The sequence below is a fragment of the Trachemys scripta genome, chromosome 17, assembly GCF_013100865.1.
Source record: "Trachemys scripta elegans isolate TJP31775 chromosome 17, CAS_Tse_1.0, whole genome shotgun sequence".
Lineage (NCBI taxonomy): Eukaryota > Metazoa > Chordata > Testudines > Emydidae > Trachemys > Trachemys scripta.
In genome coordinates, this window is record NC_048314.1 from 25,218,469 (window position 1) to 25,243,942 (window position 25,474).

At 48.4% G+C, this 25,474-nt stretch overlaps 1 protein-coding gene across 3 annotated transcripts in view; it reads left to right on the top strand.

The window, feature by feature from the left end:
• The window catches only part of MVB12B (multivesicular body subunit 12B), a 98,153-nt gene that overhangs the window by 13,152 nt on the left and 59,527 nt on the right, over window positions 1–25,474 (top strand). The window contains exons 1-6 of one of the 3 annotated variants that reach the window (XM_034793436.1): window positions 959–2,383; window positions 2,914–3,036; window positions 10,648–10,755; window positions 13,722–13,818; window positions 17,165–17,294; window positions 17,612–17,734. In XM_034793436.1, the coding sequence (XP_034649327.1) occupies window positions 2,075–2,383; window positions 2,914–3,036; window positions 10,648–10,755; window positions 13,722–13,818; window positions 17,165–17,294; window positions 17,612–17,734 (890 nt within the window). In that variant the 5' untranslated portion in view covers window positions 959–2,074. Of the gene's footprint in view, window positions 1–958; window positions 2,384–2,913; window positions 3,037–10,647; window positions 10,756–13,721; window positions 13,819–17,164; window positions 17,295–17,611; window positions 17,735–25,474 lie in introns of those variants that run through there. The other 2 variants (XM_034793435.1, XM_034793437.1) reach the window with 2 other exon arrangements.

A 25,474-nucleotide genomic window follows, 5' to 3' on the forward strand; every position in this document is an offset into this window, starting at 1 on the left:
GAGTTGGGATGGTGTTTGCCAAAAGTGGAAGGAAGCAAAGACTTTTTCATCCCAGCATTCTAGCATGTCAAGGCCTGGCACCAGACCTGAGGGCTAAGCCTCTGTTCGCCTACTGCCAGTCAGCACTGCCACTTCAGGACCTGCCTTTGTTGATGCATTTGGATGCAGCAATAGCTGGTAATATGGAAACACTTGTGTGGAATAGACACCCTTCCCCTTTGCTTAGATAGCAGCCACCATTCTGAGGATATCTTGTCCTATCGTGAACTGGGGAATATCATTATTTCTTTTAAGGACAGTGTGGATTCATTTAAGAGCAGGGTCGGTGTAACCCATTAGGTGTCATTGGCGGTTGCCTAGGAAACTAGCATTTGTGGGGTGGCATTTTGGGTCTTTCGGCGGCAACCGCGGCGGCCGGATGTTCGGCCGCCCCGGTCGTCGTCGGCATTTAGGCAGAGGGAGCTGGGGTAGGGGGGCAGGGGGAGGGCCGCCTGCAGCAAGTAAGGGGGGGCGGCACGCAGGGGAACTCCCCGCCCCAGCTCACCTCTGCTCTGCCTTCTCCCCTGAGCACGCTGCCCTGCTCTGCTTCTCTCCCTCCCAGGCTTGCGGTGCCAAACAGCTGATTGGCGCCGCAAGCCTGGGAGGCGGGAGAAGTGGAGCAGCGACAGCGTGCTCAGGGAGGAGGCGGAGCAGAAGTGAGCTGGGGCGAGGAGCTGCTGCACGGCTTCCCGGGCTGGGGGGGGGAGAGCTACCGTGGGGGAGGGNNNACGACCGGGGCGGCCGAACATCCGGCCGCCGCGGTCGTCGTCGGCATTTAGGCAGAGGGAGCTGGGGCGAGGAGCTGCTGCACGGCTTCCCGGGCTGGGGGGGGGGAGAGCTACCGTGGGGGAGGGCGCCTCAGGGCGGGGGGGGGGGGGGGGGGGGGGGCCGCGGGGATGGGGGGGGGGTGCGGGTGCAAGGTGGAAGTTTTGCCTAGAACGCGAAACATCCTTGCACCCGCCCTGCCTAAGAGCCGTTAACATCAATATTTGTTACCTATCAAAAGAAATTGATGAGCATCAATAGGTCACTAAGCTATTGCGAGCAACCTGGAAATGTGTTTATCAGTAAACATATCTACACATCTCTATGCAGATTACATAGTCTGTATTTTAATTCACATCAGCACGGCACATTATGCCTTCCGTTATGAATTGTTAATTGCAAAGCATTTTGGAAGTTGGTAGGTTGCAGTGTTTTGAACTGCAAGCAGCAGCATTGGGTTTTGGGTTGGTTGTTGTATATAACTAAACACGAGAACCATGTTTGCTGGGAGTTGCTGGCTGTGGGTGGGCTGCAGTCTCTCTATTCTAAGGGCTGCCTTCATTCTCTTGAGCTGATTGCGTGAAGCTGAGGAGTCTGTATACGAAATAGAAGGGGAAAACGCCAGGATTCAAAATGCAGATTCCTGTCTCCAGATTCCTAGAAGCTTGAGTTGGCTAGAAAATGAAGGGAGCTGCATCTCCGTTTCTTTGCATTTTCAATAAATTGGTCCAGGCGATGAATAGATTCATAGATTCTAGGACTGGAAGGGCCCTCGAGAGGTCATTGAATCCAGTCCCCTGCCCGCATGAAGCAAAACTCTTCCTGACACCAAGTTGGTGGCAATTGCTTCGTTGACATCATAGACGGATGCTGACTCTTGGGGTTTTGGCGGGTGGGGGTGCTACAGATATGCTGACTCTACGTGTAGCACTGTTATGTAGGACACCAGAGTCACCTTTTATTGCCTGCAACGTGATGTTTGCTCAACTCGGCAGTATGAAGTATACACACCAGCACTCACCTCTGCCTGTTTTAGAAGCAATAAGTAACGAGCCCTGAAAAGGTTGGGGTTTAATTGCTGTGAAAAAGCCACTGAATGAGGTAGCTTTTTGCACAGCTTGTCTGGCTTCCCAGCAACGACGTTCTTTTACACACAGTGCTGCCTTTTCATCTCTTGGCGTCGGGGTGGTTTCCTGGCGCATTCCTACCTGGAAGCAAGAGAGGACTTGCCTGAATTGGCTTTCTTGGCAGGACGCCACCTGCTCAGGCAATGGCTCAGTTCCCCCAGCCTTGCCTGGACTCTGCCCCCTCTCCCTCTCCTCCACCCCGGCTAGAATTCTGTCACAGCCTTCCCACCTACTCCTGGGACCTGTCCGGCGCACGCGTGTCCCCCTCCTCGGGTCCACTCCCCCGCGACGCTTGGCACACCCCACCCCCTTCCGCAAAGTCACTCCAACCCCAGCTACGCTGTGCGTGCGAAAGTCTCCAGGCCGGGCCTGGGCCTGTTTGCGCCTCCTTGCTGTCTCAGCTGTGTGGAACAGGCATGTCATTCGCTGTCCCAGCTGCTGTACAGTGCCAGGTATGTGATGAACCAAGTGCCATGTAAACCAAGTCTTGCTACGCCCGAAAGGGAGGCAGGTTCACAGTGCAATCCTCAGCTTGTCTGATACTGAGCTGCGAGGGGGAACCTTAGAACAGAGCCATTCAAAGTAGCCTCCTTCCCTCCAGGAACGGCAGGACCACCTGGGCCTGGTTGAATCACAGGGGTCAGATTGCCCTTTCATTGGGTGATGGGCTCAGCTTTTCTTACGGGCACTCGATGGGGACCAGCCCAGGCTAAACATTCTGGAAACAATCAAGTTAATCTCAGAAGAGGCTGATGGCCTGAATTCCTGACCTATCAGAGAGGGCGCAAATGTAAGTTCTTATCAAAAGCAAATGCCTCTTTTAAAGCGCTCAAGCTTTCAAGCATTTTTAGATGCGGACGGTGTGTGTGGCCATAGCAGTGAGTGCTCCAGCACACGCGGTGCTCTGCGGATGCGCATGCTAGGTTTTCTGTCTAAGGGGCTGTCTGCAGTGTAGCCCTCTAACTCTGACTCCCTGTTTCAGGCACAGTCCATAATGCCTGAAGTCCGAGACCTTTCAGATGCCTTGCCAGACGTGCCAATGGATCCTATCACAGGCGTTGGGGTGGTTGCATCTCGGAACCGGGCACCTACAGGTTACGACGTAGTAAGTAGAGCTGATAATACCTTGGCAATATTGTTAGTTTGTCCTTTGCTTTGCAGAGAGCAGTGTCTCCTCCCGAGAACGGGCCGGCTGTTTGTGTGCTCACCTTGAAGAACGTGTTCTGGGGTTCGGTTTTTTACCAGCCACCCTCCTCCAGGTCTTGGCTTTGGAAGTATTTTAGCAATACTTTCTGTGTGCAGTCATGTTCGTGCATCTCCTCCCCGCCACTGGCATGTCATGCGAAGCACAAGACTTCTGTAATTATCTGGAGGAGGCTTTCCAGAAACAGCTGGCCAATATGGCACGCAAATGTAATAATCCTAGTAACACCCATCTTGAAGGGTTCCAAAGCACGGCACAGATTATATCTACGTATAAATGAATCCCGTATCAGCTGTTTAACATCCCAGCTCAGCGCGGCGCTTCAGGCTGGAAAGCAAAGAATTCTACATCCAGCTGAAACTGCAGGGAGAACTTAGCCAGCAGAATGCCACCCTGCAGACTGGACTCCGGTCGGCAGCTGGGAGAGGTACTCGGCTACTGTAGTATCTGCATCGATAGACAGATGTGAGTGCTTAGCAGCTGCTTAGCCCATAGGTCGATTGGTCAAATTGCTTTGGAACCAGAACAAGAATTTTTCCTAAGGCCAGTGACCCAAACCAGTGAAAGATTCTAACATTAAACTTGTATAGCTGTAAATTGCAAACACAGGGCAGACCAATCGTCCATCTGTTCCCCTCCTCCTGCTCTTCCCACAGTGCAGCACACAGACCGATCATCAGCCCCCAGCAGTGGCCAGTTAACTGCCTGGCCCCATTCACTCCTTTTAAAGCACTGGGTTGGGGCGAATAAAATGTAAAAGGGAAGGAAAGGGCTAAGGGCAAAGTTGTTTTCCCAGAGCCAAGTGAATCCTCATCTAAGGCAGCCGGGTGAGCTTCTCCTCCTGTTCCAATGTAATTTACACCAAAGCACAGTAACTGGGTACCAATGAGCCTCACAGCACACTTGCTGCAGCTGACAGGTTCACTGACTTGAAGCAGCAGATGTAACTGATGAGCCAACTAAATGGTAAAATGCAAGGAGACAGAGTGCCTCTGCAGCAGAGGGGGCCGGGAGGTCTTGGGGAATATTTGGTCTGTATTTGTTTGCTTGCAGCCCCTCACCATGGCTTTGAGTGGCATCTCCCTCAGTATCTGGCTGATCCGATGGGTGGGCTAGGCAGGGCTTCGCAACTTCTGCTGCTTGGTGCATAGTGTATCATGCTCCCGCTCTGTGACAGCATCACAGCACCCCCTTTCTGAACCTGAGGCAAATACCCTTTCAGCCCACCCAGCAGGAGCCCTTGTGTGCCCATCCCGCTGGGAGGTGAGTGAGTTTATCTGCACCACCATCCGGAGCTCCCAGGATAAAGATCACCTGGAGCAAGGATAGCTGTGGGGAGGTGGAGGGGCTGGAGTGGGGCCAAATAGTCTCTTCCATCATACGCTTTTCTTGTAACTTGTTTGAGTTTGTGCTTGGAGACTACGGCTCAGTGTCCTTCCTGCAGGGAGCCGGCTCCTCCCGCCGCCCTGCGTCAGGGCCAACATCCACTTGGTGCTCCCATGGCGAGAGGCAGTTCCCATTGCAAGGCAGTGTTGGCGCAGGCTCTCTCTGATCCCAGTGCAGTGCTGGAAGGTCCATGAGGAGGGAGCCCTGCAGATGATGTATGAAGTTTCCTGTTTACATTAGTCTGGTTCTTTCCGCCACGGGTTTCCTGACAAGTGAATGCATGCTCACATTCTTCGGGCTTGAAAGCGGCTCTTAAAGGCTAATCTGGTGCTGCGGCATTAGATTAATTGCTGGTGATAGTGCCTGGGCGTTTCCGCTCAGCATTTCAGTCAATGGCATGTTAACCCCAGCTGCCTCTCGCTGTGCACAGCGCCTTGATCTGGGGATCTGCAAATCGACTAACTAGGGGCTTGTCCACACATAAAACGCGGCAGCAGCCTAGCTGTGCAGCTGCAGCATGCCAGTGTAGACGCTGCCTAGGGCGAGGGGAAGGGCTCTCTGCTGGTAATCCACCTCCCCGAGAGGCGGTAGCTAGGTGGACGGCAGAATTCTCCTGTCGCCGGCGCTAGCACTGTCTACGTGGGGACTTAGGTTGGCTTAACTATCCGCTCAGGGGGGTGGATTTCTCACTGACCTAATTGTCTAGCCCAGCCCTAATTAAGCTTCCCACACGCCCTGTGACTGCGGTGAGCATGAGACCGATCGTGGCCCAGATCAGTGAAGTCTCTGCTCAAGGCCACACAACGCTCCAGGAAACCTGTGGGAGCTTTTCCATCGACTTCAGTGGGCCTTGGATCAGGCTCCTGGTAAGTGGCCGAGCCAGGAATGGATCCCCCAGGAGTCTGCCCCCTCCTCTCGCCAGGAGACGACACAGCCACCTCACTAGCAAACACGTGCGCTGGGGGAAGGGATTGCTAGGAAGGGGCGTGTCCTGCTCTGCTTTGGAATGAGCTTCCCAGTGTTGGTGAGAGGGTTTGTGGGTGCGAAGGGAGAGTGGAGAGAGGGGGGAAGGTGAGGGTGGCAGGGTGACCAGGCTGGGTTTGTGCGAGGGAGCTGAGGCAGTGATCTGGGAGCTCAGGCGGTCCCCTTGGACAGGAGTGAACGAGACTCTCCTGGCACATACCCTGGGTCTTGGCCTGCAGCTGGTTTCAAGCATTAGCACCCTGTCAGAGGTGAGCTGCTCCCAAATGCACAAAATCTCCATCCGTCGCCTACAGCAGATCACTCTCCTTGCCCTGCTGCGGGTGCTGTGCTGGGCACTAGGATGCCCTGCGTTACTCACGTGCATGCCAGGCGTTGCCATGTGCGGCAGAGAGACGTGCTCGGGTAGGTCTACAGTGCAATTAAACACCCGGCTGGCCCAGCTCAGCTAACTCGGCTTGTGAGGCTCGGGCCGTGGGGCTGAAAATGAGCGTAGACACCAGGGCTCGGGCTAAAGCCCCGGCTCTGGGACCCCCCAGGAGGTCTGTCGTATCTGTCGTGTGAGTGTGACTCAGGGCAGGATGTGGGGCACATTGACCAGAAAAAACAGCGCTGGGGTCCTCTCCTTTTAGTGCTTCCCCCCTTTTTCACCAGACATGTGGGATGCTCCCTCATGGCTCAGCATGGGCTGGGGCATGCAGGGAGGGATGCTGTGTGCAGGGCCAGCGAGTGACTGCAGGGGGAGGGAAGAATAAATGGGATTTCCTGGGAAGATGCTGGGAGGTTTAATGTGTGTGTTTTGAGAACTGCCTTTCACTTGAGCTGCTCCCGCTCAGATGATGGGGATCTCAGAGAGACATGGCCAGACCGGGCAACTTCATAAACTTCAGCTCCCAAGTTTGTTCCTGAATGCAGAACCCCGACAGGCCATTTTCCGTCTCGGCTATCGCATGTATCTCAAGCTGAGCAGTGCACAGCCAGCGACTGCAGTACATTCCTTTCTACCATTGACTCTGACAGATTATTTTCCTTGGAATTTAGTTTCCTGACCCCTTTTGATTACATTCCTTATCTGCGTAAGATGTGAACATGTTACAGACATTCCTTCATGTTATAGACTTACAGCAACATTAACTCTCTAAACTCCTTTAGACAGCTGAAAGGAAGAAACAAACTAATTTCCCCTCTTTGGATCTACTGTTGAGGGATACTTAAAAGCTGTTAAAATCGGCCTGCACCAAAGATCCTTGGTGTATTTGCTGCCCCCCAGGGACCCAGGTGTTTTCAGATTTTAACATGATCTATACAGCTCATAGGTAATATTTAGAGGCCTGGGAATGAAGGCCCCAAAGCAAGCTAAATGTTATGCCTAAAAATTCAATTAAAATCAACCACAACAAATTCCTCTTCCTCCTCCAAAATGAGAACTACTAAAAATAGAGGCGTTGTCTAGACTTGTGCTAAATAGGTGACATAGAACAAGCAGCAAATGATTCCCCTGTCTGTCCTTTGCTCTGAAATCACTCCATGGTGGTTGCACATGCGATGGCCCCTGCCCAGCTGTCCCTCACTGGGAACTCCTCCTGCCTGGACAGAGAAATGTGCAGCTGTTGATTCTGGCTCTGTCGCTGGGATTTCCCACAGGCACGCTCTCTATTTCAGTCTCATGCATTTTAAAAGAACATGATTCCCCCAGGGGTTCCCTTTTCCCCGTGGGTCTGTGGAAGGAAACTCTAGCCACCTGCTTGTCGTGAGTCCTCCTACAACGGCAGCGGCTGACAGCCCAGGAAAATGACTTCGCTTTAATTCTTGTGAATTCAAAATAGCAAAAGAGACGAAAAATTCTCTCTCCAAGTGCAGAGTTTTACCTCAGGGATGGTTGTTGGATGAAGCAAATTATTGCTGGGACCACCCGTGATTTAAGAGGAGGCTTTGGGGTTTGATTCTGGAGGGCATTTTCCATGGGGGAATGGGAGGCCGTCTTACATTTTCTTTGTCTTTGCATTCATTCCTTTGTCTTTTCTTTTTCATTTTGTTCTGTCCTGCTCATTGCTTCCCAAGGCCGCAGGAGGGAAATCCTGCCTTCTCTCCTGCTCCCTTTCAAACCCTTTCACATCTCCTGTCTCGACAGCTTCTGCAGAATCAGGCCACCGTAATGGCCTCTGCCTCTCGCTCTCTGCCCCACTTCTTTTCTGGTCCCCTGCTCTCCCTTCTCCTGCCCCAAGTGGTGGGCAGATTGGTAGCTGCCTCAGTCTGAGACACACCATGACCAGTGGAAAGATCTCCTGAAATCTGTGGCACGACGGGCTCCGGCAGCTGCAGCCGAGTTCAGTTAGGGGATGTCTGCACCCTGGAGACTATGCCGACATAGCAATGTCAGCATAGCCCCATAGCATAGATGTGTCTACACTGACAACGTTTGTCGGCTGGTGAAGGGATACCTGCTCACTGAACAAAGCTGTGTCAGTGGAATCCCTCTTCCAGGGATGTAGCTGTGTCTGTGTTGGTGGTTATGTCGGCTTGCTACATCGGTCAGGGGTGTGTAGATCAGGCCTTAGTGGCGCTGTGATCCTGGGTGCTGCTGCTTGCCTAGAGAAAGTGACAATGAATATGCATTGGGGCCTCCAGGAAAGAGCGTGTGCACAGGAGCTAAGCAAGTTCTGCAGCTGATAGCCTGGTCTTAAAGAAAGACACAAGATACACCAGTTGCCTGGAGAGAGGCATGCGGCAGTAGGTCAGAAGGCACAAACTTAGCTTGTCAGGAGCCCACTGGACCACAATGCTAGGAATTGACCCCTTCCATCTCCGTGTGAGCTCGTACTACCAAACCATTGAGCTGCTCAGACCACACACCTCCCACGTCCTCTCAGGGCTGCTGCGAAGGCCCTGCAGCGTTTTTCAGAGAGACGTGTTCGTTACGCAGGGAGCAGATCTGGAGTGCAACAGGCCACACCCAGCAGCCTCAAAGTCACGGCCAGGTGAACCTTGGGAGGTACCCTGTTTCTCTGGGATACGCCAGGAGATGACCGCATACCCGTCACCTGGAATAAATAATAATATTCCAGTGAGTTTATTCTGTCACATAGAGAGGAGGCAGGGGAAAGCGGGCCCTGAATTCTTAGCGCAGTTCACGCTGAGCTGGTAAGCAGTGCTGAGGTTTCAGTGTCATATCAGTTGTGTGGTTAACTTTCATCAAAGGTTCTGTGAAATACAACTTCCAGAATTATTCTGCAATAGCTGCTTATTTGGCTGCTGTCCTGACCCTGCTGAATGTTCACTGCTTTATCCAGGCACGAGTGAGTCTTAGCTCTGACCAGCAACATCACAGCGAAATGACCTGCAGATGGCAGGGTTGGTATATTGTATTGTGTGGATTTTTTAAAAATAAGAAAAAACCGACGCGATACTCAGTGGCTTAGAAAGGGCTGAAGTATAGAATGACTGGAAGAGTGTCAGTCAGACGCTGCCTCAGGCACAGCCTCCCAGGAATTCTGCATTCTGGGAAGTGGCAACTTTTCCATTTGTCTTAAAGCCCCTCGGTGCATTCAGCCTGTTGTGTTACTCAGCTGCATCAGTATCCCCAAGCTCTATTGCTATGCTTAGCAAACGCCTCGCGCATTAGAATGAGCTGTTTATGTGGCCTGATCCCGGTTCTGCGTGCAGGACACAACTGGCCGTATCCATCTGAAGTTCATAAGGACATAAGAACGGCCAGACGGAGTCAGGCCAATGGTCCATCTAGCCCAGTGTCCTGTCTCTGATAGTGGCCAATGCCACATGCGTCAGAGGGAATGAACAGAACAGGGCAGTTTGTCAAATGCTCCATCCCCTGTTGTCCAGTCCCAGCTTGTGGCAATCAGATGATTAGGGACACCCAAGTTCAATACAGTGGCTTTGATACAGTGCTTTCCAGTAAAGATCAGGGCTGTTCCAATGGCACCTCTTCCTGTTACCAGGCCTGTCACTGATAGTCCATCAGGGTCTGAATGATTGCTTCTCTGTCTTTTCTCCTGAACCACTCCTAAGGATGGTCCATAAACAGGCGGCTCTCTGTGCCTGGTTGCAGAGACAGCCTGGGCTCTCTCTTATGTAGTAAGAGGTGGGGCTTCTGCTGTGAACAGAAATTAAATTGTGAAGATGTTTGTGTCTTTCACTGTTGGAAACTAATTTTTTCAGAGATTCTGCATTCAGATGCATTGAGATTGGCTAGGACAGGTTGAATCCTGCGCTGATTTACACCCTGGGTTCTGTGTTGTGAGTCAGTGAAGTCTGGCCTGCTGCGTGACAACAGTCCTGTCCTAAGAGGCCTGGGAACATGGAGTAGGCCCTGGATTAGTGGGGGCTGAGAATTCCTCTGAGCCGCTGGCCTCAGAGGAGACAGGAGACAATCCCAGTACATTAGCTCCAGAGACACTGGTGCTACCTCCGCATACACAGCCATCTCTGCAGCTGGAGCGAAGGGCCTTTGAAGGGAAAGGGGGAATTTGCCTCTCAAACAGGCACAGCTGAGTCTCTGGTTAACTCTTCTGAGTGTGTGAACCAAGTGCAGCGATTCTGGTACTATTGCAGTGAGTCTTTCTGTTGGAGAAAGGTGACTGTGACCTTTGTGAACTATCACAACTTGCAGCGCTCCTTAGAACTGATGTTCTGGGCATAAGGTGCTTTTTGAACTTGGTGAAAAACATTTGCACAACTGTTCACTGGTTTCACCCGGCCCCTCTTGCTGGGCATGTGAGCGTACCATTCAGGCAGGCTCCTGCCCAACTACTGGAGCTGGGGCATCTCTTGGAGGGCAATTTCCTGTATCCCTGAAATGTAGCCCTCTTTCCATGTTTGCAGATGCTGTGCCCCTGGTGATGGAATGGTACCGAGTGTCGTAATGTGCTGACTTTCCAAAGCTGCCGTTTCCTTATTAGAATAGTTTTTGTCAGGGATTCTTTAATCAACTGACTCCCTCGAGACAATATTCTTAGAAGTTGGGGCTTTTTTTTATCCCTCCACTTTACCTTGTGAAATGAACTAATGAGATGCTGAGAGAATTCGGGCCAGCATTAATGAGAATAGGTACGAGGAAGATGTACTGCACATACATTAACTGTATCTTGGCTCAGATGTCCCGTCTCTCCCTCTGTCTCATCTTTCCAGGTTGCACAAACAGCAGATGGCTTGGATGCTGATCTCTGGAAAGATGGCTTATTTAAATCCAAGGTCACAAGATACCTGTGCTTCACAAGATCGTTTTCGAAAGAAAATGTAAGTCCATTTGCCGAGTGACTGAACAATTTGCTTGGTGCGTTCTTGTTCCTAAACTGTTTCGGTTTGGGGAGCCAGGATAATTCAAGCAGGTTTTTCAGCAAGTCCAGGTGAGTCTGTAGCCAAGCTACACTGATGGGATCGTTGCTGTGTGTTTGTTCTCTTAATCAGCTGTGTAAGAATTGAATCCCACAAGGCTGAGCGCTCTCCTGGTCCAGAGCATCATCCCCATTTTCCCTGGGGAACTCACCTCCTCACCCTTCTCTGTCCGACTCCAGTTCTTTAGCACTCACCCAAGGTTTTCAGTAGCTGTGTGTGTCTGCCCTGGAGTCACATCTTCCAACACGGATAGTCAGACTTTGTTCACAGTGTGCACGCAACAGCTGTCTGGTGTGCCTCTCCAATGGAATCCAGCCAGTCTTGGTTGTTCGTGGTCTACACTGTCGCTTGGCTAAGGAGCTGTTAGTCTGGGAAAGCCCATGATCTGATGCCTTTACTGGCTGTTTGTATTTGTCAGATGAGAATAATCTACAAACTTTATATTTTCTGGAGAAAAAGATTTGATTTTGCTTTCCAAGTGCAGTGAGAGCACTCTATATAGGAGGTACTTCTGCTGCTCTCTGTGGTTTGAATGTCAATATTGATTCAGTTTTCAGGATTTTTGCTGATAACAGAGATAGAGAAAGGCAGCCCCCAGTAGCACAGAGGGATCCTAGTGCAGAACTTAGACTCCGAGGTGCTAGCAAACAAATAAATAACAATAATAATTAATAATAGGAGGCTGATCCTGGATCTTGACTTGAAAACCAAAGGATCCACCAACCTCCAGCCCTTGGCCTCGCTGTAAGCTCTCTAGTGTAACCGTAGCCACGTTATTTTGACACGAATGACCCTGGTTTCGTTGGGTGCAGTGTTGTAGCCATGTCGGTCCCAGGATATTAGAGGCACAAGGTGAGTGAGGTAATATCTTTTGTTGGACCAACTTTGGTTGGGGAGAGAAACAAACTTTGGAGCTCAAAAGCTTGCCTCTCTCAGCAGCGTAAGTTGGTCTAATAGAAGATATTTCCTCACCCACCTTGTCACGGGTTTAGTTATCAGAACGAACCTAGTTAAGTCTTTGAGTTTCACTGTAGGGCTAATTTGTGATGTCGTTTATTGGGAGCATCATTCTCAACTGTGTAAAGAATCTTGGAGAGAATTTTTAATTTCCCAACATGTTGACGTTTTCCATGTGTTGGTGTTTAAGTGTTGGGGACAGTGGGTTCTTTAACACTTTTACCTGAGTACATTGTTTGCTGCACTCTCATATATACACTCCATTGGATCAGCACTGACTCCAGCCGTTTCAAGAGTTGATAAACTTAGTATGTTTTTTTTTTCTTCTGCCTATCTGGTATTGATGTGGCAGAGGAATCATCAGTTTAACTGACATTGAATGTTAGTGTAAAAGAGACAGACAGTAGGAATAATACAACATGAAAGATGCATTAGCAAAGACTGTTTTATCTACCAGTCACTGTGCCTAAACAAAATGTTAACTGACACGTTCAGATTTTAGAAAATCAGCACTGCTCACTTTCAGCATCACCACAGTGTAGTATTTAGATTGCACTGTATTGCTATGGAATTGTAAAGTTAAAAAAAAAACTGTTCAGAAGGTATGAAGCCCCTAATCAACCTGCTCTTATTTCAAAGCCTCCCAATTCATATACGCACAGTAATCAGAAAGCAGTGGTTTGTCTGAAATATTTTGCTTGCCCAGATAAAAACTGTGCCTGGCAGTTTGCAGGAAGTAATGATAAAATACACTGACGGGGTCTCATAGCTTAGAATGACATTTTAATTGCTTTTTGCATTTCTGTTCATAAAAGCCACGTGACAACGAAAGAGGGTTTGTTTTTCTTCCACGTGTGAATCCAGAATATTGGCAGAATATTGGCTTTAATGGGAACTGCAAAGGAAATGAAGTCTCTAAACAATTGTGGAGGCTGTCATACTAAATTGTTTTTTAGCTCTTCAAACCTTGATTAATAGGACAAGGCACTGGTTCAGAATTCATATGGATTCCAAATGAAATTTATCATTCCAAATGGCGTGAGCTTTTGGAGCTAGCACCATATGTATTCAATATTAATTAGCAGAAGCATGTAATAACTTTGGCTGTGTCTACATTAGAGTCTTTCCTTGGCATTTCCCACCACTGTGACCATATAAACATCATGTGGCTTTCGCAGCTGGACCATGCATAGGGCTTGTAGGCTTACAGTTCACTGGACGATGGTGATTCTCCTTTAGCTCACTGGGTAGGGACCAGGGATTTTCCGGTAGACTAGTGTGGTCTCTGTTTCCAGGGTGCTAAGGGATTACAGTGATGGGTGTGACAGAAAACCCTGTAATCTCTTAGCTGATGACCCTTTGTGGGCTGTGTACATGCTGTAAGGAGGCAATCAGGAGTAAAGCTACAATTTTGGCACAGACATTTTTTCGTAAATTTCACGACCGGTAAATCACAGAACGGGAAGGCGGGGTTGGAGAGCAAGCCCACTCACTGTGCAGTGGGCGGCTCCTATCCTGCAGGGCTGAGCCCGGCTCCCCACTCTAGGCACTGTGACGTGGTGCCTGGAGTTACAGCACCACTCACCTCCGTCGATAGAGCCTGGTGAATGGGCCAAACCTGAGTGTGCTGTGACCCCGTGCGCTAGGTGGCACCACGACTCAGTTTGGGGGCTGAATCACGTGTGTTTTGACAGCCATTTCCGAGATTCAAATTCACGATTTCTATCACCTCTCTAACAAAATCGTAGCCGTCGGTCTGAGTTGTTAGCCTGGTACCTGCTACTCATTCCTCAGTCGCCCTCTCTGCTAAACTACTCTGCTTAGCAGGGAGCTTCAAGTCAAATCAGCAAGACAAGAAGAACCTGAATTATTAAGAGTCGCACTCACCTGTTTTTCTCCTCTCTCTAAAGAGCCATTTAGGCAACGTCCTGGTCGACATGAAACTAATTGATATCAAGGACACGCTTCCTGTGGGCTTCATCCCCATCCAGGAGACAGTCGATACACGTAAGTGTGTGTTTTCACAATGCTGGGTTTTGTGAGCAGCGGGCTCATGCTCGCTCATGCACGCCCCATGCACAGCTCCAGCAGCGGCTGAGGGGGCAAGAGCAGGCAGCATTGTTGCATGCGCATGTTTCTGGATGGTGCCAGGCATTTTGTTCCCATGTGAGATTGAGCCTGGGCCCGTGCTGTGCTGTGCAGAAATGTGCTGTAGGCTTTTCAGTGCCGCTGCCTGGACTGCCCACAGGAGCGTTGCACCTTCCAGCGGGGGTGGATCTTGCTCCTTCCCTTTGCATGGGCAGGTGAGGCCCCAAAGGCATCTTGTGTCTGGCCAAAGGCAGTGTGGTAATGCTGGTCATGAGCTGGTGCTCAGCAGGCTCCCAGCCTCCCTGCCCCACGTCTCCACCTGGTGACCCCAGGGAAGCTGGAATAGACGATTTCGCCTGGGGCAGAGCACCAGACCCTGCTGCAGAATTCCCTGGCAGGTCAATGCCATCGGGTCAGATGATGATCCACGGGCACGCTGGCAAGAGAGAGCTGCTTTTAAAGACTTGGCAGAACCTCTCTTTTGGTTACCTGTTAAACAAGCTCAGCTGCTGGGAAAAGTAGTGTTGTAAAGGAACTTTTTGTGATGAGTCAAACTTAAACATCAAAAGCTGGATTAGTCACTTAAAAAGGGCTCCTTGAATTATTCCCCGGCATGTGTCCTGGGGCATGCAGCAGTGTAATAGTCCTTATCTCACTCGCTTTCATTAACGATTCCTAATGTGTTGTATCTCCTAGATACACAAGGGATGACACCAGGTATCCAGATGGCTAGTGGGCCACTGCCCCACCTCTCTTATCAGCCCCTCGTTCCCCCGGGTGCCTTGAAGGGGAGGGTTCTCTGGGAGCAGTTAACCTTTTTCCGCTGAGAAGTGTGGTATTGAGCTCTGTGCCTGGTGCTTATAGCGCTCAGATATGAGCAAAGTGGTGCCCATGCACTGGGGAGCTGGGATCCACATGAGCCTCTCTCATCATTGCCAAGATGAATTGGAAGGAGAATGCCCAGAAAATCCTCCCCTTCATTCCTGCAAGGGAAAAGCAGCTTTCCAGATAACTACCTAATCTGGGGGAGAAAACTCCACTCAGCCCCCAAGCCCTCTGCACCAAATAAGCCCAACTGCTGCACTCCCTGCATGCTACAGAAGGGGTCTGTGCACCAGCTCTGCAAACCACCCTCAGGCCAGTGGCTGGGCTTGTGGGAAGGGGCTGCAGTCACTTTGCCAGTGCACACACTTGCAGGTCCTTTTTGCCAGTAATGAAATCCAGACCAGTTTGTACATTGAAAGGGAGGGGCACAGTGAATAATTCACCTGGATCTGCAGCACATGGGGCTGGTTGTTCAGTCACTGCCAGCCTGGGGTTGAGTTGTATGAGTGACCAAGAAGGAAAAGGTTCTGTAACCCATAACTGACTTCCCAGTGCCACCGCCCCCAAGAGCTCCGGAGCACATGTGGAGCAAGGGTAGAGCCAATCGCTTATCAAGGAAACACCCCGGGGTTGAGGATGGAGAATAACTTTAAATGAAATCACAGTCACGTAACATGTGGCTGAGGGGGAGAGGACTGCGTGATTCATTTACAGTGTATTCTGCTGCCCTCCATGCGCTGTTTGTATAAATAAAGTGGTGCATTTTCCCTGCCTCCATGAGCACGTGTAATTAGCGGTTCTAGCTCCGTCGCTGAGTTTGCCACAGATGGAGGAATTTAGCAAAGTGTGAAAAAGCCTGGCAGACAAGCCAATAAAATGAGCTTTGTGATATTCTGCAAGTAAAGTAACAGGGGCCTCTCATTTTGTTCAAAGTAAAATTTGTGGCTACGTGTTTCCATTTGTAGTCTCCTGGGCTAATAACACAACGCACTGAACGTACTGCTCCCTAGCCATCTCAGCAAAGTGTAGAAATGTGGGAGTCAAAAGCCAGGCTTCTAAAATCCACCTTTAGGCACCTAACTGAAAGTGGCCTGATTTTCAGAGTATCTGAGGACCCACAAATCCATCGGACTTGACTGGGAGCTGTGGCCACTTAAATCAGGCTAAGTTTCTTTAAAGATGCTGGCTGTGGTGTATTGAATGGTGTGCCTTATACCCTCCAGGGGCACACCCTGCAGTGGCTGTACAGCTCTGGGACGCAGATTACTATGGTGCTTCCAATGGCCAAACACTAGGAAGGAAGTGGCTTGAGATGGGTTTGGCTAGGAGTGCAGCAGGCCTGTGAAATCCTGTTTTATTAAATATTTTGCTAGGCTAGAATAGGGCTAAAGCGGCTAATGAGATTCAGAGATTATACTAAAGTGGAAGGAGTTACAAACAACAGCAAGGGCAGAGAAGTGTCCAGAGATGAGTAGGGCCAGCGTATGGTAGCAAAATGAACCACAGCTGGGAGAGTGAGCATGCATTTCCATAAACTCAATTCTTTAAGACTGAAGCTTCTGATACAATTAGACCTTAGAGTTTGTCTAGACTAGGGAAATATACACTGGTGTAGCCACACCAGGCAAATTTCCATTACAGATACACTGCATGCAAAATGGGGTTTATGCCAGGACAATTTACCCTGGTAACTTCCTGGGGTAAATTGTACTATTGCAGCATATCTACGTTGGGGGGTTGCACCATTACAAGAACTGCACTGGTGCAAAGAGCCCAGCGTAGACGGGGTCTCGGATGCGTTTGGGTGAGGTGTTCCTGAGGAGATCTGAATCTGAATGCATGCACCTCTTCTGTGCCACCCCCTGGGGTCCAGTCTCTCTTCCATCTCCACCTCCCTAGTCTCACCAAGTGGCAGCATTTTGCTGAATGCTCCCAATTTGAGCCTGGCTGTAGGGGGCACTTACTAGAATTTAATTTGCTGCCATGCACGAATGGCCATGTGAAGAAAATCTTGATCCTGGGTTGACCAATGATGCTGGTGACTTTCATATGTGTTACAAACACAGTGATTGCTCTCCAGGCTGGTGTGGTGAATGCTACCATGAGAGAAGTGAAGTAAATGATATCAGAGATATAGGACATGGAAACAACAGCCTGACAAATTCTATTACAGAGGCTGTAATTCTTTGTGGTATGTAGTATCTAATCTTCTCTGTAGATGATAGTGTGGAGAGAAGTACTGCTGAATAACAAATCTTGCATGCCACACAAAAGGACTAGTGTTAGAAAATTCAGTCAGTGCATGGCTTTGCACACTTATTTGCTGTCCACCTCCTATTCCTGCCATAACTATCTGCATAAGAGCTGAAGATGCAATAAATAACTTTTATACCCTGGTCATGCATAAAAAACAGCCTCTAATCCTGGTTTCCTTTCACAGAAGAAATAGCTTTCAGAAAGAAGAGGCTCTGCATCAAATTCATCCCTCGAGATTCTACGGAGGCTGCTATTTGTGATATCCGAATCCTGGGCAGATCGAAGCAGGCCCCTCCACAGTACACATTCATAGGGTAAGCAGCCCTTCATCCAGAGGACGTTCCCATACCGCAGCATGTACCAAACCCACGCACTGTAATTTCCTACAGGAATTAAGTGGGAGTTTGCAAGTGTTAATGTTTGTGAAAAAGCTCCGAGATCACTGAAGGGAATGTACTATATAAGTGCAAAGTATTATTCTGCTTGGTGTGAGAATTAATTGATCCTCTGTGGCAATTAGCCTGGTTCTTATTACACAAGATGTTTCTTGGTGAAACTTGCCAATGTTTGATATCATGTGTGCATGCTGCATTTGCTAATAGCATTAATGATTTCTCTGTTACTTACAAAGGGAACTTAACAATATGGGTATTTGGTACCGAATGGGCAGGGTTCCACGAAACCATGACTCCTCGCAACCCGGGACACCTTCTTCCCAAGTACCAGCTTCAACACCAGCTCCTAACCTGCCGAGGTAGGTTCTGGCACCTGTCAGTGTTTTCTGTGGTTCTCTTCTGCTTGGGCATGCCATGCTGCGTATTTTAGCTGAACACTCAAGCCAGTGGGACTGTGACTAGTGGGCACTGTCCCAGTATAAATTATTACATGGTCCACCCTGCTATAATGGGGGAATACATGCTAGTCCCCAGAAAGCTGTGCGGATGTCATGCATAGATGGCACATGGCTGGAATGGGGATGAGAAGGTAGCAAAGCTGACAGAACAACCACAAAAATGCATTCACTGAGGGCTGCCCGGTGGTCCTGTTTAGCTTGCCGGCCTGGGTCAGAGTGTAAACAGTTCCAAGCAGGAAGCTGCCTGTCTCTTGTGTCCCGTATACCAAAGAGCCCGTCAGCGCCCAGCAAGCCGTAACCCTATCCTAGAGCTGCTCACAGGTGCCCCGGAGCTTTGTTTTTAACTGAATATAAAGCATCTTTGGTCTCACGTGAGTGCCTAGGAGTCTCCTTTCTGGGGCATGCCAGTGGGCTAGCTAGACTGCTATCCTCACGGGGAAAGTGGGGCAAGGGTAGGAGGGAGCATTCAGGCCCTTGGTGGATTGTGCAGGCTTGTTATATAAGAGTGGGGAACAACTTTTTTCCTAATCCCCAGAACTGAAGCCTGAGGTTTGCTTTTCTTTGTCGTGTCCGAACCTGTGATTTTAGGCCCCACTGCTGCCGTTCATTGTGCGCACAGACCCAGCCGCCCACTATCACACAAGGAACTGCAACAGCAGGGCCATAGAGCCGCTGCGAACATCATGGGTTTGCTCTTGCAGTGTACTGTGTGTCAAGTGTGTGTGTGTCTTTTATATGTCAGAGGAACAGGAGTATAATTATAGCTTACAATTATTTACCACATTTTCCTGCACAAAGCCCAGTGGTGGCGGTGTTTTTAAACAACCCCGCACGCAGAGAATGAAATGAATGATTTATATATTATTGGCATTTGATATGAAAATGCAACACTGCATGCAATGGCGAGAGAGTTGCTCTGAACTCATAGTCCAGGCAACCCCAATTGGGAAACGTGTTCTCGGTGGGTTTTTACATATTTTGGAGTGTCAGTGTTTTGTTAGCACATTCAGTGTATTGCAAATACACCTAGCATAGGAAAGGAAATGCCTGGGATTTATATTTCTAAGGAGATTGGCAGGTGGGAATTTCATGGAGACGGTAAATTATCCAAAGTTCAGTGTATTGTCTGGCTACAAGATGCTACCCATAGCCTTGGTTTTTTTTTTTTTCTTTTGCTTTTCTGTGCATTTTAAAGAGTGGCAGTCTTAAAATGGCCTGAAAAAGGCTTTTAACTGGGCTATGTGGTAACTTTATCCTGGTGAAGGCTGGTATCTGGGTCCAGGCATGCACCCGTGCCCTTAAGTGTACTTATAACCTAGTGTATTGTGGTGACTTCTCAACCATCTTCTGTGGTTTATTTTTGACAAGTCACATCACTGAAAGTTGTGCTAGATCTCGTCTCTTGTGCTGTCTGGGAGGGGTCCTTGCTGCAGATCCCAGGTTGCACCATTCAGAGTGGGGATATTAGAAATGAGATAAGAAACAGGAGCCCTGCTGGAGTTCTCAGATTGTTTTATCTGGAGCCATTCGATTGTTTCCAAATTGCACTAGGCACAAGCTGCATAAATAACAGAGACCCTGCGAGATCAAAGCGAGACGTCTTGTCTTTACAGTAGATATCTTCATTTTCTGTCCATGAGAAATGTGCAGGCAAATTTCCATGGTAAAGAGAAAAATTATCTTAGCAAGAGAATGTCAGTGGCTGTCCTTAATCACGAAGTGTGGAAGGGTCACTGTAGGACTGAGAAGGGAGGGCTGCAGAATGGCTCCAGAGCTGTTGGGAACAGGGCCAGAATTGGAGCTCAGAGCATCAGCGACAGTCTGAAAAGAAGTGTTTACAAGGCTTATATATTTTATAACCTCTTGTTGTACAGTTTATGGTTTACAATGGCTGCAAGGAAATTGGATCAGTTTTGTTTTACTCGCCAAATAAAACAAATGTCAAAATAGTCAATATAAAATGTATTCTAATTTGGCTGAGTTAAAACAGCCAGTATGCAGTGGAATAATTGAATGTTACATTAATGCCTCCTAGTAAAAACCACCTGTCTGTAGCTGGCTCTACCCTCATGCACCATGTATGATTTACAGGTAACTTTTACACCGGAATAAAAACAGCCCAATCATTCAAGGCATCTATTCATGTCTGGGTTTTTTTACATTGATTATTTATTATCCAATATATTTTTTAGAAATAGAAATGTATATAAAGATGCTCCTTGCAAACATTTCTTATTAGAGGAAACATATGTTACTTGAAAAGCTGTTTTAACACTTTATCAACAGGGTAGTAATTTATTCAAGCTTAATGTCCATGGAAGATTATAGTCACAAGTAACTTTTTATTTTAACATGACCATAGAGATAAGAGAACACACTTGCAGCCAGTTTGCCATTTTATTCCAAGACAGAATCACCGAACAGCACAATACACAACTAGTGCTATTTAGCTGTTAGGTTGGTCAGATATTTGAAGGGATTCTCTTCAGTTTCTGACTCGTTTTTATAAAATACCTTTAAAATCAGGACAATATGCAGTGTATCCTCAGTGCTTCGGAACGCTTGCTAACACTACTACGTACAGATAGACGACAGAACCCCGGTGTGTTACTGCAGAGCTTCTTAATCCATCGGTTTTCATTTCTGTGCCGGGCAGGTTCAGCAGACACTTAATTATCGATTCTCGTGATGCTGGCGCGTCAGAGTTCCATCACACATGCTTTGCTGCTCTGCGAGAGACTCGACTCAGCACCTCACTGTGCGTCAGCATTGCTGCTTCGTCCAGCTGAGGTTCTGTTCAGGCCATTCGCACTCCGGGCTCTGCTTAGTCCCAGCATCGGCACTTCCCTGTCCCCTCCTGGTAAAGTGGGAGAGGGTTAAGGAGTCCCTGGACTCTTGCACGAGGGTTTGTAGGGAACTTGGAACTCCGTTGCCAGTTCTGTACCAATATCAAATGAACAAAAGCTTTTGCTAAATCGTCTGCCCTCGAATGTCCTCAGATAGAGTTGGCCAGTGACTCGGGTATGTGGGCTTCACACTATGCTTGTGTCTGCCCTTTTGAGAGAGAGAGAGAGAAGAAATCTGTACCAAAGTACATTAGTCTCAGTCTCATGAAAGACCGTTCAGGAATCTCTGTCTTCTCATGCGCTTGTATTTAATGCCTGGCTGGCAGCATCCTGGGTTTCTCAAAAAGTGATGCCTGCAGTGGAAATGAACCTATGTGCTCTTCTTTAAGGACGTCCCTGTTTGCTAGCATGCTTGCTACATGCAGGATACACCCCTCTTCCAACTATGGGGTAGTACACCATTGATTTCAATGCAGCATCTGTTCAGAACTGCGGAGCAGAAAGAGGCAAAGAGCTGAGCACAATTCCTCCTGCCAGCACGGAGGGGGAAGGATTGCTTGTTTCCTCTTGCGGGGATGTTCATGTCGCTTTGGCTCTCTTGTCCTTGGTATTCCCCGTTACAAGCGTCTGGGCTTCTGGGCTCCTGGACCAGGCCCACGTATGCCAATGAGGCTGAGACGTTGCGCTGTGGAGTGCGACCTGATGAGCTGCCATTGTGCAGTGTAGGATGACACGGTGTCAAGTCACCCCAGGGTTTTTCTCCCTGTATTTTGTGCTGTGGGCAGCGTGGAGAAATACACCTGCCGTGTCTCATCCCAGAAGCGAGTGTTAAAAGATCCATTCCACTGACTGGAGTCACCTGTAGCAGAATGTTGCACATGGAGCTTTATACTGCTTTCCTAGGTGTGTTTGCTGGGCACTGCCGGGCACTCAGTAATTAAATGTGGCTCTGTTGGGAGGGTCGGTGTGAGTAATGTTTCTTGTATAAGTTGGTGCTAACACAGCACAGTGATCACTGCACCTTAGGGCGCTTGGGGGAGGGAGTTTCCCAAAAGCAGGTGCTAATGATAAATATTTCAGCCTTGCCTTTTGAGGATATCAGTTTAGTTGCTGTGTGTGAACGGCATGGGGCTCACTGCCCATGTGTGCCGGAGAGTGTCAGGGTCACATGTTTGGTGTTTAGGGAATACGCACTAGCGAAAGCTTCATTACAAGTTTGCCCCAGCCTGCAGTTCTGCCTAGCAATTGTGTATGAGTTCAGCTTTCTACCTTGCTCTGTGCTCTCCATAAATCTAACATTAGCTTTTCTGGGGAGAGCTCTGACTTCCTGCCAGCACAGGCAGAGCTCCCCTAAAGCCATCTTGCTTGCTGAGGCCGGTGTATCGGCTGTACGTTCCCTGCGTGTGTGTGGTTTCTTGGTTAGCAAGTGCCTTCCGAGTTCCTTCCCAAGGTGCTGGTGGAGGAGCCTCCACCACAGTCATTCAAACAATCTTCTAACAATTTGTCAGCTTCCAGCAAGATGTCACTCAGTGCTGCTGAAGTGTGTTTTACAATGACAGACATAATTGCACTTAACTTTTTGCGTGGATGTTATCAATCTGTGGCAGATACTTTGGGAAATGGAACACTTTGATTGCAAAAGATGTGTCACACGTTTAATCTTACTCTCAGCGAGACCGCGATTCAGTCACAACTTTTGCATGTTGCTGTCAGGTTTTGAGAACATAGCTCCGCGCTGACCCTGAGAATCGTTCAGTCATTCCGATTGCAGGGCTGTCATCTGAAAGGTTAATGGCTTACTAGGGGAAAGGAGAATCGTGCTGCAATCATCTTGTATTCAGATCATGCTTCACCACGGCTGGGCTCACAGAGCATTCAGGCCAAAAAGGCTCCGACCCCTCCCATCCACCTTCAGAGCTTGCCGCTCCACCTCCCAGGCAGTTTGGCCTGGGATAACTGGAACACTTGTTTCGTCTCCTCTTGAATTAAAAACGAACGAGGGACTGGTGTGGAGACCTGGAGCCTTTCGCTTCTAGGTCCCTGGTGCAAATTTAGCCCAGTCACTGCTTGGCAGAAGTTTGTTAGCAGGGGGCCTCAATCTGGTCCCTGGTGGACGGACTACAGAAACCACCAGCAGAGGTCCCCTGTGTAGGCAGCTTCAGCTGAGAGGCCACGGATCAACTGGGTTGTGAAGGCTGAATTTTCTTCTTGGGGTGGGGTGTGCAGCACAGTGGAAGGGCAACGGGGATAGGGGAGGGGGAGCATGCCCTGCTGCTAACCTGCAGTTCCTGTTCTGCCAATAAAGGACTTCAGTCCATGGGGCCGCTCTCACCAGTGAACGGTGAGTATGCAAGTTCACTGGGAAAATCCTGCAGGTTTAATACCTGGTGGTGTTGTAGGGGGTGAGTGGGCTGGAATGCCAGAACGCAAGCTATTGTTACAGCTAATTAATCAGAGACCTGTAGCAATGCCGAGGAAATGAACGTTGTAACTTCCTAGCAGTGGGTTTGCAGCCTCCTCCAGCCTGCATGCCTTTTCCTCTTTGCTTGGAATACAGACACAGTCTGTGCCACTGAATGCTTCACGTTGTAATGAAATACAGAGCTGGTGTGGGTCTTCTACCAGGAGAGCTCTGTCTGGTTTTGGTAAAAGAGTGGCAAGTATTTAATGTAAATTCTTGGAATAGGAGCAGCATGTGTGAATTTTCCTCCCATGCTACTGATTATATTTTGAATAGTTGAGTTGCTTCCTCATAGCAAAAGTACATGTTTTGCTCATATTCCCCTGCACATAACTGAGTTTGTGACAAGGATTTCCGGCAGAGGGGTCTGTTGATTTTTAATTGATTTGTTTTATTGATGGCGTTTGAACTGTGGCATGTAGCTTGAAAGGTGATTAACATTTGGCTTTCTGTAGGGAAATTATAATATACAAGGATGGGAGTCAATAATATGCTACCAGTGGATGTGGTGCATCGGAGAACTAAACTCAGTGTAATACTGAGCCAGTCTCTCCCGTGCGAAGATGAATTGAATGGAAGAGGAAAGACTTTAACTGTTCCTAATCTTTTTTCTTTTTTTTTTTTTTAAGTATCAACACACATTATTTAGAGGTAACAATATCTGAGTCTCTTTCATGCACTTCAAACCCATTTTCTGAGCCTGTCTAGCTTATCAAACATGAGCTCATATATTCTTTGAACCAAAGGTTCAAATCACATTTATTGTGACAATACGGGGGAATATACTCAGTCTTTTATTAACCAACTTATTCTAAAAACATGTCAAGTTGAGGGTGGGGCCCAGAGTAAGAGAGCAGGTGTGCTCAGTTGGGATTTGTTGGAAGACGAAGACCTGCGGGGTTGATGAGATGAGAACGCGAGTGACTTAACACTTCCAGGAGGAAGCATTTTCCATAGCCCCACTCGGTGGCACAGTAGGAAGTGCATTGTAAAGAAGTACATCTGTGATCGGTGTACCCCCCATAGCATAAGAAATATGTTGAGAACAGTTTGCATGAGCAGAGGATGTGAAGGCAGGTTGACATATGGCCATTTAGGGATTGTTCCCCGTTAGAGGCTTGTTATGAAACTTGCACTATCCCTGCATGACTTGCATCCGGCTCTGCCACATGAAGTGCAAAAAATGGGTTAAAGTCCAGTGTGTGTTAGTGGTAGATGGTGATTAGGAAGAAATGTTGAAACAGTATGAACAGTTCCTAGCCCGGGAATCCCCAAAGCAGCTGAGAAAGAGGGACATTAACTACAGTTAAGAGAGGCTGGAGGGAGTACGCAGACTGAAGGTGCTTCAGTCTTCTCAGTATTGTTTTTCTTTAGAGAACGCTCTTCCTAAAGGCACTGTGGCGTCATTTGGGATCATTGAATACAGCTTGTGGTATTCATGCAAAGGAGCTGTGTGCTTAGTTGTTAAATAAGCCCTTTGGGGGAATTGGGAGTTTATTTCTAGAAATGCGGTGGTGTCTGCTAGTTAATACAATCTCTGCCACTGTGGATCCAATTGTGCTTTCACCCTGAAGTATGTGAAGGTATGTTCAGGGAGTAGCTGTTTCCATCAATCACTTTCACCATTTTTACTTTTCTCCAAAACATTTCTAGAGTTTATTGGTTTTAGACTCTCATTAGTTACTATTTAAAGGCCTGGCGGTGCTCTTCCTGGAGGTGCCTGTGTATGATTTCTTGGGGAAATGGCCTTGTAAACATCGAGCATTTGTTTAAAAGGCTTTGTGGGAGTGAGACTGCTGTTTCTAGTGATTTGGGGCCTGATCCTACAGTGCCCATTGAAGCAATGGAAGTCTTTGCATTGACTTCAATGGCTTTGGATCGAGCCCCATAGTCTCCTCTTCAAACAGACTCATGGTGTATTTTGCCCACAGAAGTGTTTCATTCTGAGAGAGGCTTGTGAATTTGGGCTTTGTTATTTTAAGACTGATTTGATAGTATTTAAAATCTTCACTATGGAAGCTTACGGTGCATAATTTGATCTTTTGAATATTTGCGGTTTGCTCCTTCCTGCCCCCACCCCCGAACCGAGTTTCATTTTCCGTAGAGTTGAAAACTACTAATTCTAGAGATGAAGGATGTGGAAAGCTGTGCACACTTCCTATTGCAGCCTCCAGAGACACTAGACTGTTCATCTAACACAACAACTTCATAAACCCTTCATATTTACAGGCTGAGGTCTAAGCACTTTCCTGCAGTCCTCAACTTACAAGACTTGAATGGGCTCCCACTCAGACTTTCAAGTTGGGTCAATTAAACTCAGAGAGTTGGTGGGAT